We start from the raw sequence: 18732 nt of genomic DNA on the forward strand, positions 1-18732 counted from the left end.
CCCAGGCTGACCTGGAATTAACTATGTAGTCTCAGGGTGGCCTCGAACTCACGATGATGCTCCTACCTCTGCCTCCTGAGTGCTGGGATTAAAGGCGTGAGCCACCACACCCGGCTCGTTCTCAAGTTTTTTGAAAGACACAAATTTAAGAATATTTGTAGATAAACTAAAAAAACAAAAACAAAAATCAAAAACCCTACAGGCTGAGGTGTAAGATAGTTCAATTACTAAAAATAAAAGCTACAAAAATTAGAAACAACCAGAAAACAATCCATTATATACAGAGGAAGCTAAGTTCACACCACTGAAGATGCCTCATTCAGAAAACATGGAAGCTAGAATATGTTGGAAAGATCATTAAAGTATCCAATATATTAAAAACCAAACATACACATAAACTGTTGGCTTCATGGTCTGACATTGTCTAAAAATCTAAACCCAGGAAAACTGACCTTCAGCAATGAAGGAAGAAAAGAAACAATTTCAAATAAAAGAAGCTAAATGAAATTATTTATACTGGATTTATAAGAAGTGCAAAAAGTTTTCAGGAACAAATAAAAATTACAGTTAAAATATAATTTTTTCTCTTAATTATAAGAATAAGTATATTATTTAAAACAAAAGTTATAATAATATATTTGTATTTAATGTATGATAACTAAAGTATCAAGTATAATGGGAAAAATAAGTAGATCTATATAGTTACTTTTATAGTTTTATAGTTACTATATAGTAACTTTTTTCATTTTACATGAAGTGTATTAGCTCTAACATACTTTGAGTAAAGAAGTATACTGTAATCTCTGTGCAACCAATAAAACAATAACACAAAATGCAACAGATAAATTATAATAAAATTCTAAAATGTATTAAAATAATCTGAAAGATAGTGAAAGGAAAGAAAAAGGAACAATATGATAACAACAGAAGACAGATGATAAAGAGGCTTAAATAATAAATACTTAACTATTATCTTTAAAGACATTTAATGTTTATAGACTAAACAAAACTATAAGTCTGTAAAAACGACAAGGCACAAAGTTAATGGATGCCTAATCGTAGGACCTCAACATACCAAAACAAAAATGGAAAGAACTTAAGTTATAAATAGGAAAACCTGTCATCTCCAGTGTTAATTTCTCTTGAAAGCATGGATCTTACCATGTGGAATTGTGGTCTGGAAAGGACGACTTGGGCTTTTCAGGTTCCATAAAGTCAAGCTGCCATCTGAATGACTGCACATGAACTGTTTGCCCTCATGATGCCAATCAATTGAATGGATAGCCTAAGAAATAATAATTAAAACAAGGAGGAGGAGGAAGTAGATGTTACAGCATTATATGTTCCAAAACAAAAATATCCTGACATAAAATTATTATATAGATAACATGTTAAGAACATTCTTTTGTTTGTTTGTTTGTTTTTAATCTAGAACTGACTCTAAAGACTTGAAAGGCTACCAAAAACTCATCTCTGTACATAATGTTCAGAAATATTCCTATCATCACTGGATCCCAAAATGTTTTATTGTAATTTCTATGACCTTCTCATATCTGGTCTTGCTTGTTTGAAAATTGTTTGCATAGAAGTCAAAGCAAGATTATTAGAAGACAGCCGGGCGTGGTGGTGCACACTTTAATATCAGCACTAAGGAGGTAGAGCTGAGAGGATGGCATTGAGTTTGAGGCCACCCTGAGATTACATAGTGAATTCCAGGTCAGCCTGGGCTAGAGCGAGACCCTACCTCAAAAAAAAAAACAAAAAAAAAACCAAAAACCAAAAATTACTAGAAGATAATTTCATGTAAGGTGATACAGGACTATTTCCAATGAAGTAGTTTATTTAAATGATAAGTTATGAGCTATTATCTGTAGGCATTCATTGTGCCCGGCCCAACACTAAGCATTTTATATACAGTCTGTCATTTAGTCATAAAATGAATAATATTTTCCAGTTCACAAACAGTGAAATAGTCCTAGAGACTGGAATACTTGCTTAAGTTTCCCAAATCAAGGCCAAGGTCCCTGCAGACACTCATATTCTCAGTTGTTACACTATATTTCCTTAAGCATATACTATTGAAAATTATTTGCAGGGGCTAAAGAGATGGCTTAGCAGTTAAGGCGCTTCCTGTAAAGCCTAAGAATCCATGTTTGACTCTCCAGATCCCACACAGGTCAGACGCGCAAGAAGATGCAAGTACGCTAGGTCACACATGCGCACGAAATGGCGCACATAGCTGGAGTCTGACTGCACTGGTTGGAGGCCCTGGTGTGCTAATTCATTCTCTCTCTCACCAAAATAAAAAAAAAAAGATTTATAATGACATTTAAACCAAATAAGGTTTACTTTTTTAAATATTTTGAAGTCCACTCTGTATTTCTGAGGTAAGATTCAAAATCAGTTATTTTATTCGCAAGTTGAATTTCTAGAGCTAGTTTAGTACCTTATACAAAGTAGATTTTTCCAAAACACATCTATTGAATGGTTAAGTGATTAATAAAACATACTTCCAAAGTCCTGTTGTTCTTTGTGAGTCAATAAGTTACTAGAACTTGAAGTACAATGAGAGAGGCTCCGGTATAGAACAAAGTCATAACATAGGTATAAGTTATCTTTTCCTAAAAAGGTTTTTTGTTTGTTTGTTTGTTTTTCTCTGCTTACTTCTTCTCTTTTCTCTTGGTAGTTCAAGGGAAAGGTCACTTCTTTTGCCTCCCCTGGATGTTAACCTTAGTGAACCTCAGTCAATTCAAACTTCTCCCAGATTGCTTGGCTGTCAAAGGTGGAGTATGGGAAAACATCCTCATCCCTAAACTTACATTCTATCCAAGTATAGTTCTATCCACTGTAGAGGACAGATAGAAAAATTATAGCTCCAACAAAGCCAAAACAAGCACTACTATGAATAAAGTATAATTATGGTAAGTAGTGGAAACATGTAAAATCAACTTGTTATTACAGATCAGGATGTCAAATACAGCACAACAGGAGAGCTGGCAACTGAACTAATCAATTTTTCTTATTTTTGTAAGAAAGGGACTAATAAGGGTTGTTAGATCAAAAATAATACAAACAATTCAAGACAAAATATAAAAGAAAGAATTTGATGGATAAAACACTAGTCATATTTGTTCCTTCTCCAACTGATCCTGTCCCCAACTAGTATCTCTTCTACGTGTGTGTGTGTGTGTGTGTGTGTGTGTGTGTGTGTGAATGAATTCTTACAGGATCATGGATAAGAAGTTATTTATTTATGTATTTAGAGCATGTCAACTTGCCTGTGGCTACACAACTGAGAATATGCCTTGTTTTGAGACAGAGCCTTACTCTGTAGCTCAAATTGACCTGGAACTCATTACGTAGCCCAGGCTACCCTTGAACTTGTAAGCAGTCTTCCTTTCTCAGCTTCCCAAGTGCTAGAATAACAGGCATAAGCTACTACATCTAGCTGGGAGCTTATTATTTCTCAATATAATCCCAGATTTCTAAACATAAATCTCAATTCATCAATGGCTATTCATCAAGGAGCTAGCTACACAGTTCAAATCACTTATTAATGTGCCTAGGGATTTTGGTACACAAAAGAGACAAGGAGGTGTTCATAATGAAGAAGTAACAGGAGCAACAGCTTGGAAGACATAATTGGCATGGTTAGGAGATAATGAGTGTCATGTCTCAAATGTGCAGATGGTATAAAAAGATAAAACATCACAGCTTTATCTTTACACCAGGGAATATGAACTTCATGAACAATTAGAAACATTCAAAGGTTCTAATATAAAGAATTACATGATCTGATTATATTTTAAAAAGTAGATATTAGAGGGAAGATGTTACAAGGTTCTTATAGCCATCATGGCAAAAGAATAATTTCAGATATTAAATGTGAAAATGAGAAAAGGGATAAATGAGAGAACTAGAAAGATAAACTCAAAAAGGCAACCCCAACTGATTATATATTATATAAAAAAAACCAGGCAAGTATTATACATTATTCTGGACATTTTATATTGAATTACATAATCAGAACTTTAAAAAGGATAAAGAACATAGAAGAAGGATCTGATAGGATATTAACCTAGATTACCTGATACATAGCTAATTAAATATAGGAGAGAGGTAAGCATTAGGGATATATGGCTTTTATTAAAATTTATTAGGTGTAGAACTAGTATTAGAAATTATGAAAGATGATTCAAACATATATAAACTGTAAGAGAAAAGAAAGTAAAGACAATATGCTGAAAAGTACCTATAATATTTATTCATTTGTTTTTGAGATGGAGGTCTCACTATATTATCTAGGCTGGCCTTGAACTTTTAACCTGGTCTTCCTACTTCAATCTCCCAAGTAGCTGGAAGTACAGGCATATGCCACTGTACTCAGATTTAGTACCTATGCTTAATTTCTTTAAATTGTTCGTGCATGAGTATGACTGTGGTCAGGTATGTGCCACGGTGGATTGTGGAGGTCAGAGAACAGCTTTTGGGTGTCAATTCTCTGCCATTCTTCTTTGCTGATGGTTGCAAGATTCCAAGATTCTGTCTTTGTCTAACCTCTCCCCTTCAGCATACTGGGATTACAGAAGCTAACCACAGCTTTCACCATTCTGCATGAGGTCTGGGGATCAAGCCTGGTACTCAGACTTACTCACTGAGTCATCTCCCCAGCCCCTATAGCTATAACTTAATGGAGTGCAGGGAAAGGAATCAGAGATGAAGAAAACAGGCATGATAAATGAGATAGATACAGACAAGCAAAGAACTGGTTTTAAGAAAAATAGATAAAGTAAAACTACAGGTTTAATGAGGAACTAACTTAATGACTAAGAAGAGACCCCTGTGTATACTACTGAGGACAGCACTGGTGACTTATGAGAAACTGTGTTAGAGCTATATTAAAGGTAGATATAGGTATGTGGTAAAGAAACTTTAAAGACTTTTAACATCTTCCCTCTAATTTCTACTTTTCAATATATTCTTTATCAGCAAGCTTACAAATTGTAACACTACAATGAAATTAGTAAGTGGCTCTATTAAGAAGACAGGGCATACAAAATGACATAAAATATACAAAACAGATGAATTTGTATAGATAGATCATGTAAGTCATTATGTAAAATAATTTCTGCACATAAAAAAATTATGCAATCCTATCAATCCAGACTATTAACAACCTTTATTTAAAAGTTTCATTGAAGCATTATATTACTTTTAAGGCTGAAAAACTTCCTTCTTTAGTTTTTAGCACATAGAAAAATAGCTAATTCAACATTTTCCTTTTGGTTTCCTGTTGGGCTGGTCTGATGTGATTTCAATGGCTAACTATTCAGAAAATATTTGGACTTTCATCTAGCTGTTACTCTTGACAGAGAGAGCAATATCCATGCTCTTTATATTTTGTGTACTCAACAACAAAAAAATGTTGCTTAGCTTCTTAGAATCATTTTCCTTATAATTCAAGATATATTGATATGAAGAACATAATTTTGTGGTGAGATTTCACCAATAACCAAATTGTCCAGATGTTGTATCATTAACTCTCTAATTCTGCAACTATAATTTTCTTTCATGTATCATAAAAATTTTAGTTTTAGAGAAGTGCTGAGAAATGTAGGGTTTATGAACTATGTCTTCAGACACCAGAATTTTAAGCATTTAAATATTATGAGGGGGTGGGAGAGAAAATACAAAGCATTATCAGTCAACTACAAGTCCATTCTGTGACATTTATCTTATTCCCTTTATGATAAAATGACTATGTTCTAAAAGAGATCAGGAACAAGACAGGGTTGCCCACTCTCACCGCTGCTCTTCAGCATAGTACTAGAAGTCCTAGCCCAAGCAATAAGAAGGAGAAAGAAATAAAAGGGATACAAATTGAAAAGGTAGAAGTCGGATTACCCCATTTGTATATGACATGATCCTATACATAAGTGACTGATTTCCAAACTTCTAAAGGTGATTAATTCTTTCAGTAATATGGCAGGATATAAAACCAACAAACAAAAATCAGTAACTTTCTATATGAAAAGGACAAATACACAGACAACGAAATCAGCAAGACTATCCCATTCTCAATATCCATAAAAAATAAAAATAAATAAAATAAAAATTAAAAAAATCTTGGACTAACACTAAACAAGGATGTGATAGACCTATGTAATGAAAACATTTTTTTTTAAACTCAAGAAAGAAATCAAGGAGGACTTGAAAAGATGGAAAGACCTCTCATGTTCCTGGATAGGTAGAATTAATATTGTGAGAATGGCAATTCTATCAAAAGAAATATGCAGATTTAATGAAATACCAATAAAAATCCCAGCATCATTGTTCACAGAGACAGAAAAATGACCTCAAAATTCATATGGAATGAATGGCAGCAGACCTCAGATATCCAAACATATCCTCAGCAAAAGAAACACTTCTGGAATTATCACTATACCTGATCTAAAGCTATACTACAAAGTCACAGTAACAAAAACAGCATAGTACTGGCATAAAAACATACATATAGTTCAATGGAACAGAATGGAAAACCTGGCCCTTAGATCAAGTTAACTACAGCTACCTGATCTTTGACAAAGCTACCAATAACACAGACTGGAGAAAAGACAACATCTTCAACAAATAGTGCTGGACAAATCAGAAAACCACATGTAGAAAAAATAAAACTAGACCCACTAATCTCACCATACACAAAAATCAACTCCAAATGAATTAAAGACCTTAATATAAGACCTGAAACCCTTGAAGTACTGGAGGAAAAAATAGCAGGAACTCTCCATGATATAGGAGTGGGGAAGGACTTTCTGAACAATACCCTAGTAGCCTAGGAAATTAAACAATCTCTCAATCAATGGGACTTCATGAAGCCAAAAAGCTTTTGCACAGACAAGCATACCATAAGCAGAACCAATAGATTACCCACAGAATGGGAGAAAATTTTCACCAGCTATACCACTGACAAAGGTCTAATATCTAGAATCTATAAAGAACTCAGAAAACTAAGCAATGAAAAAACAAACACCCCACTCAAAAAATGGGGCAGAAAACTGAATAGGAAGTTCTCAGAGGATGAAATACAAATGGCTAACACACACTTAAGAAAATGTTCAACATCCCTAACTATCAGGGAAATTCAAATTAAAACAACTAGTAGAGTCTACCTTACTCCAGTAAGGATAGCAATCATTTAAAAAATCAAACAATTGTTGGCAATGATGAGGGGAAGAACTGTTGGTGGGAATGTAAACTTGTAAACCACTATGGAAATCAATATGGAGATTTCTGAAAAAGATGAATATAGAACTACCAACAGACTCAGTTATTCCCTTATTGTGCATTTACCCTAAATGCTTCATGTCTCACTACAGTGGTATTTACTCAACCATGTTTATAGATAAATTCATTATAGCTAAGAACTGGAATCACCCTAGGTGTGCATCATCAGATAAATGGATAACAAAGTTGTGGTACATACACACAATGGAGTTCTATTCAGCAGTAAGAAAAAAATGATACAATGAAATCTGTAGGAAAATGGATGGACTCAAAACATATCACACTCAGCAAACACACACAATCACAGAAAGACAAACACTGCATGTTCTCAGTCATCTGTGGTTCCTAATCTGGATCAGTTTGAGTTGCTGGCATACTGGATAGGTATCTTGAGGCCCAGACAATAGGGATGGAAAGGTTTAGGGGAGAAGAAGGGAAGCTTGGGGGGAAATAAACACAAGACTAAAATCAAAATGAACTGGTGCCATAGAAACCTTTCTCCTTGAAGGCAGACTAAAAGATTTAACCCTCAAAAGTACTACAGGAGAAGCATCTGATTGGAGGGTGGGAGGAAGACTAACCTACAAAATTTATGGCTCTGGGGCTGGAGAGGTGGCTTAGTGGTTAAGTGCTTGCCTGTGAAGCCTGAGGACCCCGGTTTGAGGCTCAATTCTCCAGGACCCACATTAGCCAGATGCATAAGGGGGCGCATGCGTCTGGAGTGCAGTTTGCAGTGGCTGGAGGCCCTGGCACACCCATTCTCTCTATCTGCCTCTTTCTCTCTCTCTCTATCTCTCTCAAATAAGTAAAAATAAACAACAAAAAAAATTTATGGCTCTGACCTTTAACTCACAGAACCAGAACAGGGTGCTACTCACGTTGAGCTGTTGATAGCAGCAAGACCTATGAGGTCCCCAAAACAAGACAGGCTTATGTCAAAGCACTTGATTATCTGCCCAAGGTAAAAGGCATTATTACCTATTGCTGAAGGCACCATATGCTGCCAACACAGAACACAGACAGACCTGACTGACATTCAGAAGAGAGCCAGTCTCCAGACAGTTAGCCCACCTAGTGCTAGAAAGCACTACATGAGCTAGTGGGGGAAAATTGTCAACAAAGGTGTGCAAGCAGGGGTCTAAGCTACTCAGAAGCAACCAGCCTGATAAGAAGTACACACCAGTGCAATGGTGATACACAGCCTTGATGGGTAATCAATGGCTTTCTGATTGGCTTAGAGAATAGCTCAGTGGAAAGGAACCCGTATCTGCAACTGGGAACCAAGTCTGAATCCTATGGAGACCAAGATTATGCTCTCCAATGTCAAGCTCCCACTAGTCTTTGGCTAAAAGAGGGGCTATATCCATCAAACTCTCCCTAAGTTTATAACACTCATCCAATTTAACCTATGCTAACTTCTCTCTCCTTTGGAGAATCTGCTTTTCTTTTTCAGAAGGTAGCTAGACCAGAGGAGATAACTACCTCTTACATCTTAGCCAAGTGCCAGGTGAAACCACAAAGGAATGGGGGAGACAAGCAAGAGTGCTGCTTCCATGGTGAGCCTGAGAATCAGCACCAAGGTGAAGGACATAGACACTGAGGATACTCAACACCTAGCAAAGCAGAAATCCAGAGACTCCTGAAAGCTCATCACATAAAACACATCCACCAAGTCTCAGGGAATTTGGGGGAGGAAAGAATGTAAGAACCATAGGCTAAGTCGTCATACCCAGCGCTATTGTCTCCCACCAATAACGGAATGCTGCTTCCATAATGTACACCCACGATGCTATTGGGAATGCCAGCAACCCCACTGACGAAGGCCCCTAGCAGAATGGGGGCAGGGAAGAGGGAAAAGATAGTATCAATCCGTGGTATAGCCATACAAAGTAATACTCTTAAAAAGATAAATTTAAAATAAAATATTTTAAATAAAAAGCTTGAGAGTAGTAAAGTAACATAGTCCCAAAACTCCTTAAATATTTCAGTAGAAATCACTTACCTCATCATAATAAACTCTCAGTTCTGCTCTTTTAGATTTCAAGTCCCAGAACACTACAGTACCATTTTCATAACCTATTAAGAGCTGGAAAATATTAAAACAATCATGAATTCTGGCATTAATTTTAATTAGGTTAACATAAAAATAACGTAAAACACTAAAAACAATCATACCACATAACACAGGCATCATCTAATAATCTTATACTATTAATTTTTTGAACAATTGATAGAAGTTTTCCACATCTAAGTAAACTTTCATTACAAAGAAGCTTTAAAGAGCTCTGAAGTATTTTTAACTGATGGTTTAAGAACCTGAAGAATGTCTCTAAGTTTTTCTTTTTATGTATCATGTATTTTAAAAATAACCTTTTAAAAACAGAATTTGAAAGTTGTAAAAGTTTAAATATTAGGATATTAAACCAATGTATTTTGGGCTTTGGGTGTATATGTATTTGTGTGTGATATTTATGTGCACAAATTTGTGTGTGAGTGTATGAATGTGCATGTGGTAGAGCTCACATGTGGAGGTCAAACAGTAACTTTCTGGTATCTTCACCTTTCACCTTGTTCTTAAGAAGTCTCTCTCCCTCCCGCCCCCCCCGCCCCCGTGTTTGTGTGTATGCACGCATGCGTGCACACGCTCACCAGGCTACCTGGGCCATGAGCTTCTAGCTTCTAGAAAATTCTTCATCTCTGCCTCTCATCTTGCTTTCAGTGTACTAGGATTATATAAGTGTGTCTTGGCTTCTTGCTTTTTCAAAATGTGGTGTGTGGGGATTGCACTCAGGCTTAAACAGCAAATGCTTTATCCATTAAGCAATCTCATTAACCAAATAAAACTTTTTGTTTTTTGAGGCAAGGCCAACAGACTGGCCTTTGTGTGTGCATGACAGAGAGAGAGAGAATGAATGGGTGTGCCAGGGACTCCAGCCACTGTAATCAACCTCCAAATGTGTGAGCCCCCCTGTGTGCATGTGTGACCTTGCACACATGTGTCACCTTGTGCATCTGGCTTATGTGGGACCTGGAGAGTTGAACATGGGTCCTTAGGCTTCTCAGGCAAGTGCCTTAACTGCTAAGGCATCTCTCGAGCCCATAAATCTTATTTTTTTCAAGGTAGAGTCTCACTCTAGCCCAGGCTGACCTGGCATTCACTATATAGCCTTAGGGTGTCCTCAAACTCACAGCAATCCTCCTACTTCTGCCTCCTGTATGCCATGACTAAAGGCATGTGCCACCAGACCTGGCTAAGGCTTATTTTTAAGCTAATATATATATACATATATATCACTAAGTGAATGGTTATTAATAAAGTATAATCTTAAAAATAATTTAACAAAAAGTTGAGCATTCTGATATGCTAAAGTAGAACATTTAGTAAACTTAAAAATGTCAAAATTATATATAGTTCAGTATTTCATAAAATAAAATTTATATAGTCATATATACTGTGCTAGAATATATTTATATATTGTACATGTATGTACAGAGTATGTGTGGTCTGGTATATGCCTGTGTGTATTCCATGCACACATGTGCAAGCCAGGGGACAGCGTAGGATGTCCTCCTCTGTTGCTCATCCAATTATTTCCCTGAGACAAAATCCTTCACTCACTCAGAACTGTGTTACATTTATGTGTGGCCACATCCAGCTTTTGTTCTTTGTAGTACATACTAGTGAACTGAACTCAGGTCTCTGATTCTCGTGCTTACAAAGAAAACAATCTCATCCACCCCTGATGTATATTTTAAATACAAATAAATTCTTTTTACATATGAGAAAAGCTGAGGACCAGTTCAACACATTTCTATTGAGTGTATGCAAGTATAGTTTGGTAGCCCCAAAAGTTTACAAAATATCACTTCAGCAAGAAAGTGAAAATAACATAACCCTTGCAACTTTGTGCATCTGGCTTACATGGGTTCTGGGGAATTGAACCTGGGTCCTTTGGCTTCACAGGCAAGTGCCTGAATCACTAAGCCATCTCTCCTGCCCTGTTCTGTTCTTTTTAAAAACCTGTCTGCCACCTCTTCATATAGTGTATGCAATTCTAACTCTTCTCTGCTCTTCCCCTACATAGGATAAGTTCAACACATTTTCATGTTTAAACTCTTTTGATGATTAGCCTTATATTATATTTATAATATAAATATATAGCCTTATATTATATTTATAATACTGCCCAGATGTGCTTTAAGGTCCTTAATTAGTTATTTGCTACTTGAACTTTTCCCCTATCACTTGGACAGTGAAGATGTACTTCACTTACAGAAGGTGAGCTCCCCTTTCAATGATACTTCTCTAGTTGAAGTGTTCCTTATGAGGTCACCCGGTTATAAACTATGTTTGCATAAAATTGTGTTTTGTGTCACCACCCCATAAGTTATTCCCACGTAAATGTCAAGAGTCACTTCTCTTCTACATATGGGTTTTTTTTTTATAAAGCCCACAGTGACCTGGAACTTGTGGCCTAATAAAGATTCCTACAGACATATGCTATGACCCAGTGTTTTATTGTGTTGGCCTTCTATAATTGTACAAACTAAGTGGTATCATTAAAACATTTCCAGGGCTGGAGAGATAGCTTAGCGGTTAAGTGCTTGCCTGTGAAGCCGAAGGACCCCGGGTCAAGGCTTGATTCCCCAGGACCCACGTTAGCCAGATGCACAAGGGGGCACCCGCATCTGGAGTTCGTTTGCAGTGGCTGGAGGCCCTGGCATGCCCATTCTCTCTCTCTCTCATCTGCCTCTCTCTCTGTCACTCTCAAATAAATAAATAAAAATGAACAAAACAATTTAAAAAAAATTTCCAAACATACATATGTTCTTTGATCATATTCATGCCATTAATGACCCTTTCTTGTCTAGCCTTTTCTTTCCCATTTTCCATTTAAATATCCTTAATACTTCCCCCTTTACTTTCAAGTGTTCACTAGATTCTACATATGCAAAAACATGTGATATTTACTGTAGAAGACTCTCTGAATAGCCATACAAAGTGCCTACATGACAACAGTCCCCTAGGCACAATACCGGTATTGAATGAAAAACAGCAGTAGCAGCAGCAGCAACAACAACAAAAAACAAAACAGCCAACCATCTGCTGGGGCCAAGGATGTTGGACAGGCTTTATAGACGGTACTGTCAGCAGTGACCTGCTCAAACACCAGCTATCCTTCCAGAGTTACGTGGTCTGCACTCGTGAGCTCCTTCTTTGACTTCAGAGACTAACTACACATTCCTTATGCCTTTCACCCTCCGTTCTTGGGCTATCCCTAACACATGCCTATGCAGACCTCAGGATGGGTCAGAGTCACAGTCCTATGACTAAGACTAAGACTGGGGCCTCTCTGGCTCTTAGGATCACAAAAAGAAAAGGTATCCTAGTGATCTTTTACTCTCTCATGCCTCCCTGACTGAAAGGAGACAACCTGTCCTTGTGAAACTAGAATATGTCAATAAAATAAAGATGTCCACTTCTATCTAGTTTCCTGCAAATTACATTACTGCACTTTTAACATTTTTTGTTGAATGTTTATATGTGAGAATGCAGATGTGTGCATGCCATGGCACATGCGAGGAGGTCAGAAGACATCTCGGTTCCACCTTCTCTGAGGCAGGGTCCCTCTATCGCTTACCACTGTATATGTCAGACAAACTGGCCCAGGATCTTTGGGACTCTCCTGACTCTGCCTTCTTTATTACCTTAGGGACCCTGGGATTACAGAGGCTCCTGCTACATGCTTAGCTTTATGTGGGTTCTGGGGATCCAAACTTGGATAATCAGACTTGTATAGCAAGCTTTTATGTGTTGAGCCATTCCCAGCCCACACTCTCATTAAAGCCTGAATACCACATCTTAAACCTTTTTGTTTTGTTTTGAGAGAGAGACAGACAGACAGACAGACAGACAGACAGACAGACAGAAAGAGGGGCAAAGAGAGGCAGATAGGGAGAATGGGTGCACCAGGGCCTTCAGCCACTGCAAATGAACCCCAGATGCATGTGCCACCTTGTGCATCTGGCTTACGTAGGTCCTGGGGAAATGAACCTGGGTCCTTCGGCTTTGCAGGCAAGAGCCTTAACCACTAAGCCATCTCTCCAGCTCATGAATATCACATTTTAAAAATTTATTGATTGATTTTTTAAAATAAAAATGTACTCATATCCCCTTTCCCCACCCCCATTCTGCTAAGGGTCTTCAAACCTCATCAAAACAGAGATCCAGAGGCTACAGAGAACTCAATACTTAAATAAGATCTCTATACTGCCCACCAAGGCTCAGCAAACATTATGGAAGATGGAGTGGAAAGATTGTAAGAGCCTCAGGGTGGGTAGGAAGAGCCTGAGTCACCATGTGCCCCCCCACTTCAGAGATAACTTGGATTGGTCCCCACAATTAATGATTTCTCTATTCATTTATCTTCTGACAAACAACTATGCTGATTCAAAAATGTGGCTCTTTCAAACAGTAATATCAATAAACAAGATGCAACTATGAATATAGCAAGCTGACTTCGGTTTGTTGAGTTATGTACCTATAAATGCTATAGGTGGATTATACAGCAGCTGTTATTTTTTTAAGTTTTCTGAGGACATAATGATCTCCATAGTGGCTGTACTAATTGCATTCCCACCCAGCACTAAGCAAGGATTCCTGTCTTCCCTGCCCCAATATTCTTACCAGCATTTTTTTGTTGTTTTTATTCATTTATTTATTTGAGAGCAACAGACAAAGAGAGAAAGAGGCAGATAGATAGAAAATGGGTGCACCAGGACCTCCAGCCACTGCAAACAAACTCCAGATGCATGAGCCACCTTGTGCATCTGGCTTATGTGAGTCCTGGGGAATCAAGCCTCAAACCGGGGTCCTTAGGCTTGACAGGCAAGAGCTTAACCGCTAAGCCATCTCTCCAGCTCCAGCGTTTTGTTTTGTTTTCTTGTTTATTACCATTTTGTCTTAGGCAAGATGTAACCATTCTGACTAAAATCTCAATGTAGTTTTGGGTTGTGATTTGTATTTTCCTGATGTCTAAGGATGTTGAATCTTTTTAAATATATTAATTGAATATTTGGTTTTCTGCATTTGAAAATTATCTTTTTAGTTCCACTCTCAATTTATTATTGGATTATTTACTATTTAATTCTTTGAGTTATTGTATATTCTAGATATTAGTTAATCTCTTCATGAATAGTAGAAACAATTTTCTTCCATTCTACAGACTCTTTTCATTCTGTTGCTTATTTCTTTTGCTGTACAGAAGCTTATAAGGTTTATACATTTGATGTACTCACATTTGTTAACTCACAATATTACTTTCTGAGCTGCTAAGAGTACTATTCATAAACTAGCTGTCTATACTTATATCTTTAAATATTTCCCTACTTTTTCCTTTCATAGTTTCAAACATCAATGTCATTGATCCATTTTAAATTGCAAGATACAAGGATTCTATTTCAGTCTTCTGTATGTGGATATCCAACTTTTCCCAGCCCCATCTGTTAAAGAGGCTCTTTTCCAGTGTCTGTCTTTGGCATCCTTTTGAAGAATCAGATGACTTTAACTATGTAGGCTTATTTCTGTATCTCCTTCTGTTTTGTGTCAGTACCATGCTATGTTTGTTATCATGGCTATGGTGTATAATTTCAACTTAGGTATTGTGACAGCTCAAGCTATCACAGGATTTTTAGTTTGTTAAAGGACTTCTGTATTGTAATAGAATTTTAGGTTTTTTTAAAAAATTTCTTTGAAGAATGTCCATGGTAGTTTGAATAGATGGCCCCCAATATATTCAGAGTGCTTTTTTTTAATTTTTATTTTATTTTATTTTTTGAGAGCGACAGACACAGAGAGAAAGACAGATAGAGGGAGAGAGAGAGAATGGGCGCGCCAGGACTTCCAGCCTCTGCAAACGAACTCCAGACGCGTGCGCCCCCTTGTGCATCTGGCTAACGTGGGACCTCGAACCAGGGTCCTTAGGCTTCACAGGCAAGCGCTTAACCACTAAGCCATCTCTCCAGCCCTATTCAGAGTTTTATTAGTTTGTTTTTTTATTTTTATTTATTTGACAGAGGAAGAGGAAGTTAGAAAGAGGGAGGGAGGGAGGGAGGGAGGGAGGGAGGGAGGGAGGGAGAGAGAGAGAGAGAGAGAGAGAGAGAGAGAGAGAGAGAGGGAGAGAATGGGCACACCAGGGCTTCCAGCCATTGCAAACAAACTCCAAATGCATGTGCCCCCTTTGTGCATCTGGCTAACGTGGGTCTTGGGGAATCGAGCCTCGAACCGGGGTCCTTAGGCTTCACAGGCAAGCGCTTAATGGCTAAGCCATCTCTCCAGCCCAGTTTTATTAGTTTGTAGTTCGCATCTGCAGCCACCTTTCTGGAAGAGGTTTCCTGGGAGGACTTGAAGGTATGGTGGTGGGTTTCAGATTTCAATCTAAAGATATGCAAAATGTGCCTAGCGGGAGTTCCAGATTGGCTTTTGGCTTGTGCTTCTCTCTCTCTCTCTGCTTGGACCTGTGAAGGCAGGCCAGCTACTTCTGCCATTATGGAACTTCCCCTGCATCTCTAAGCTTCAATAAATCCCATCATCCATAACTATGTCTGGCCTGGAAGTTCATCTTAGCAAACCTGAGGCTGTCTGCTACCATGTCATAGGGGATTGCATTTGATCTGGTAGTCACATTTTGTAATATGGCTATTTTCAAAACAGTATTTCTGCTGATCCATGGACACAGGGTTATTTCATCTCCTTTTACCTTCTACAATGTCTTTCTATGGTGTTCACCTTGTCTAGAGGTCTTTAACATCTTTCATTAAGTCTACACTTAGATATCTGATTTTGGTGCTATGGCAAATAAGATTTGGTTTCCTAGCTTCAGTTTCTATGAGTTCACTGCTGATTTACATGCAAAAACTGACTCTGTATGTTGATTTTGTACCTTGCCATCGTTGTGTTTATCACATCTAAGAGTTTCTGGTGGATTCTTTCTAGTTTTTAAAGTGTAGGATCCTATCATACAGATATTTTGAACTCATTTATTCCTATCTGTATCCCCTTTTATTTTAATACTCTGCATTACTGTTCTGACTGATACTTCCATCACAACATTGAATAAGAGTGGTAATAGTGGGCGCCTTTGTCTCATTCCTTTTTGGTGGTGTTTTGGTGGAAATGCTTGGGTTTCTCGCTACTGAAGAGGAAGGGGGGCTCTAGGCCTGTCATATGCATCTTCACTCCCGCTATTTCTGCACAGTTGTGCTACTACGCTAATTGCTGAGGTAAAATCTGGCCAGGTGTTTTTCTATATGCCAACATCAGGAGTACAGGGCCAACCTCAAACTTCTGTCAGTTGAGTCTGAGAATCTGCCAGTTGGATGCCTTTTTGCACCAGAGAAACTCGGCCAATATGTGCCTGGCATGGAAAATGCTTTTACAGCAGCTGCATTTCCACCATATCTCTACAGCCCTCTCAGGGAAGAAAACACTTAGCCCGAAGCAATCCATGCTGATGAGGCAAAGTACCTTGTACTGACAGATTCTGTCTTTGTTCAGGCATTCTCACTCATATGTATGCACAGCTAGACTCTCTCTACCTAGAGTTTTGGCACTGCTTGTCCAATAGAATCACCTTTGCCTTCCCTGTGGGGCATGACAAACAATGCCCACTCAAGTATATGAATCTGAGTCCAAGTACCAGCATGGGTCCACACTGATTCTTATGGTGACTGTTTACTTAACTAGTGGAGAATGCAAGGCATTGAGCTTTGATAGTATAAAAATTCAGGGTAGGGCTGGAGAGATGGTTTAGTGGTTAAGTGCTTGCCTGTGAAGCCCAAGGACCCCGGTTCGCGGCTTGATTCCACTGGGCCCACGTTATCCAGATTCACAAGGGGGCGCACGCGTCTGGAGTTTGTTTGCAGTGGCTGGAGGCCCTGGTGCACCCATTCTCTCTCTCCATCTGTTTCTTTCTCTATTGCTCTCAAATAAATAAATAAAAATAGACAAAAAAAAATTTTAAAATTCAGCGTTTACTGCTATTTCTGGGCCAATAGGCTTATCTGTAAGACCTATCATTATTCTTCACCACAGCACCATGAAACTAGCCAGAAGGCACAAGAGGTCCCCTTTCTGGGGTTTATTTAATGCATAAGTTGAAGATCTCCAATATTAAACTATATTTCTGCAGGGTACCAACCTGTGTCCATACTTTTGTCTTTGACTTGCAACTAAGCTAGGATGGATTTCCCATGCTATTCATTCCTTACCATTTAGCCATTTAGCCTAATGATACTAGTTTAAGGTTCAGTGTCTGGAGTTCACCAGAACTACTGTCTACTACTGTTTGCTATTGAACTCCCTTGCCTTTCTGTGCCATCACATGTCCCCACAGCCATGCACATGAAATTCTGTTTCAGATTTGTGGACTTGCAGAAATATGCTTGGTATCTAATCCACCATCTTCTTTCTTCACCTTATTCATTATGGATGAGACTTTCCAAAGATGAATCAATTTTATTAGTGTTTACAAAGTATCAGCTTTTGATTTTGCTAATATACTACATGTTTGGTTTCTGTTATTTAAATTTCTGCTCTTATAATTTTGAATTAGGTTTCTCCATAGAAACAAAACTAACAGGTCATCTTACTACATATATAGAAAAATATCTATTATGAGGAATTGGCTTATGAGATTATGAAGACTAAAATACATTTCTATGGTATATAGGCCAGCAGGTTCAAGAATCAGGAAAAGCTGGGCTGGAGAGATGGCTTAGCGGTTAAGCGCTTGCCTGTGAAGCCTAAGGACCCCAGCTCGAGGCTCGGTTCCCCAGGTCCCACGTTAGCCAGATGCACAAGGGGGCGCACGTGTCTGGAGTTCATCTGCAGAGGCTGGAAGCCCTGGCACGCCCATTCTCTCTCTCTCCCTCTATCTGTCTTTCTCTCTGTGCCTGTCGCTCTCAAATAAATAAATAAATAAATAAAATTTAAAAAAATAATTAGGAAAAGCTGATGTTTCAACTAAGTGGTAAAGGAAGAAACTCCTGATGTCTCAGTTCCAAAGCAGGCACACAAGGAGAATCTTCCTTTTCAACTTGGGGTCAGCTCTTTTGTCCTTCCAGGCCTTCACCCGCTTGATGAGACTCACCCCTATTTGATCTACAGATTAATACTATTCTCAGTTATACTACTTATTTTTCTAATCACTGTGACAAAATACCTGATAGAAGAACTTAAGATAAGGATTTATTTGGCTCATGATTTGAGGGGACAGTGCATCATGGGGGAAGGATAACAGCAGGAGCAGCTTACAGCTGTGGTGGCAGGAAGCTGAGGCTTCTTGCTTCCATCTCAATGGATCAGTGAGTAGAGTAGACAAAAGTGAAGCATGAACACAAAACCTCAACACTCATCCCCAGGTGATCCACTGCCTCCAGCTATGCCCC

General features: G+C 38.2%; 1 protein-coding gene across 10 annotated transcripts in view; it reads right to left on the reverse strand.

Annotated features, from left to right (window-relative positions):
• Positions 1–18732, reverse strand: part of Stxbp5l (syntaxin binding protein 5L) — a 265174-nt gene that overhangs the window by 148783 nt on the left and 97659 nt on the right. For all 10 annotated transcript variants that reach the window (XM_045147811.1, XM_045147808.1, XM_045147806.1 and 7 more), the window contains exons 8-9: positions 9287–9370; positions 1162–1285 (exon numbers count right to left, since the gene is read on the reverse strand). In XM_045147811.1, the coding sequence (XP_045003746.1) occupies positions 1162–1285; positions 9287–9370 (208 nt within the window). The remainder of the gene's footprint in view (positions 1–1161; positions 1286–9286; positions 9371–18732) is intronic.

Source organism: Jaculus jaculus, chromosome 4 (assembly GCF_020740685.1).
Source record: "Jaculus jaculus isolate mJacJac1 chromosome 4, mJacJac1.mat.Y.cur, whole genome shotgun sequence".
Classification (NCBI taxonomy): Eukaryota; Metazoa; Chordata; class Mammalia; order Rodentia; family Dipodidae; genus Jaculus; species Jaculus jaculus.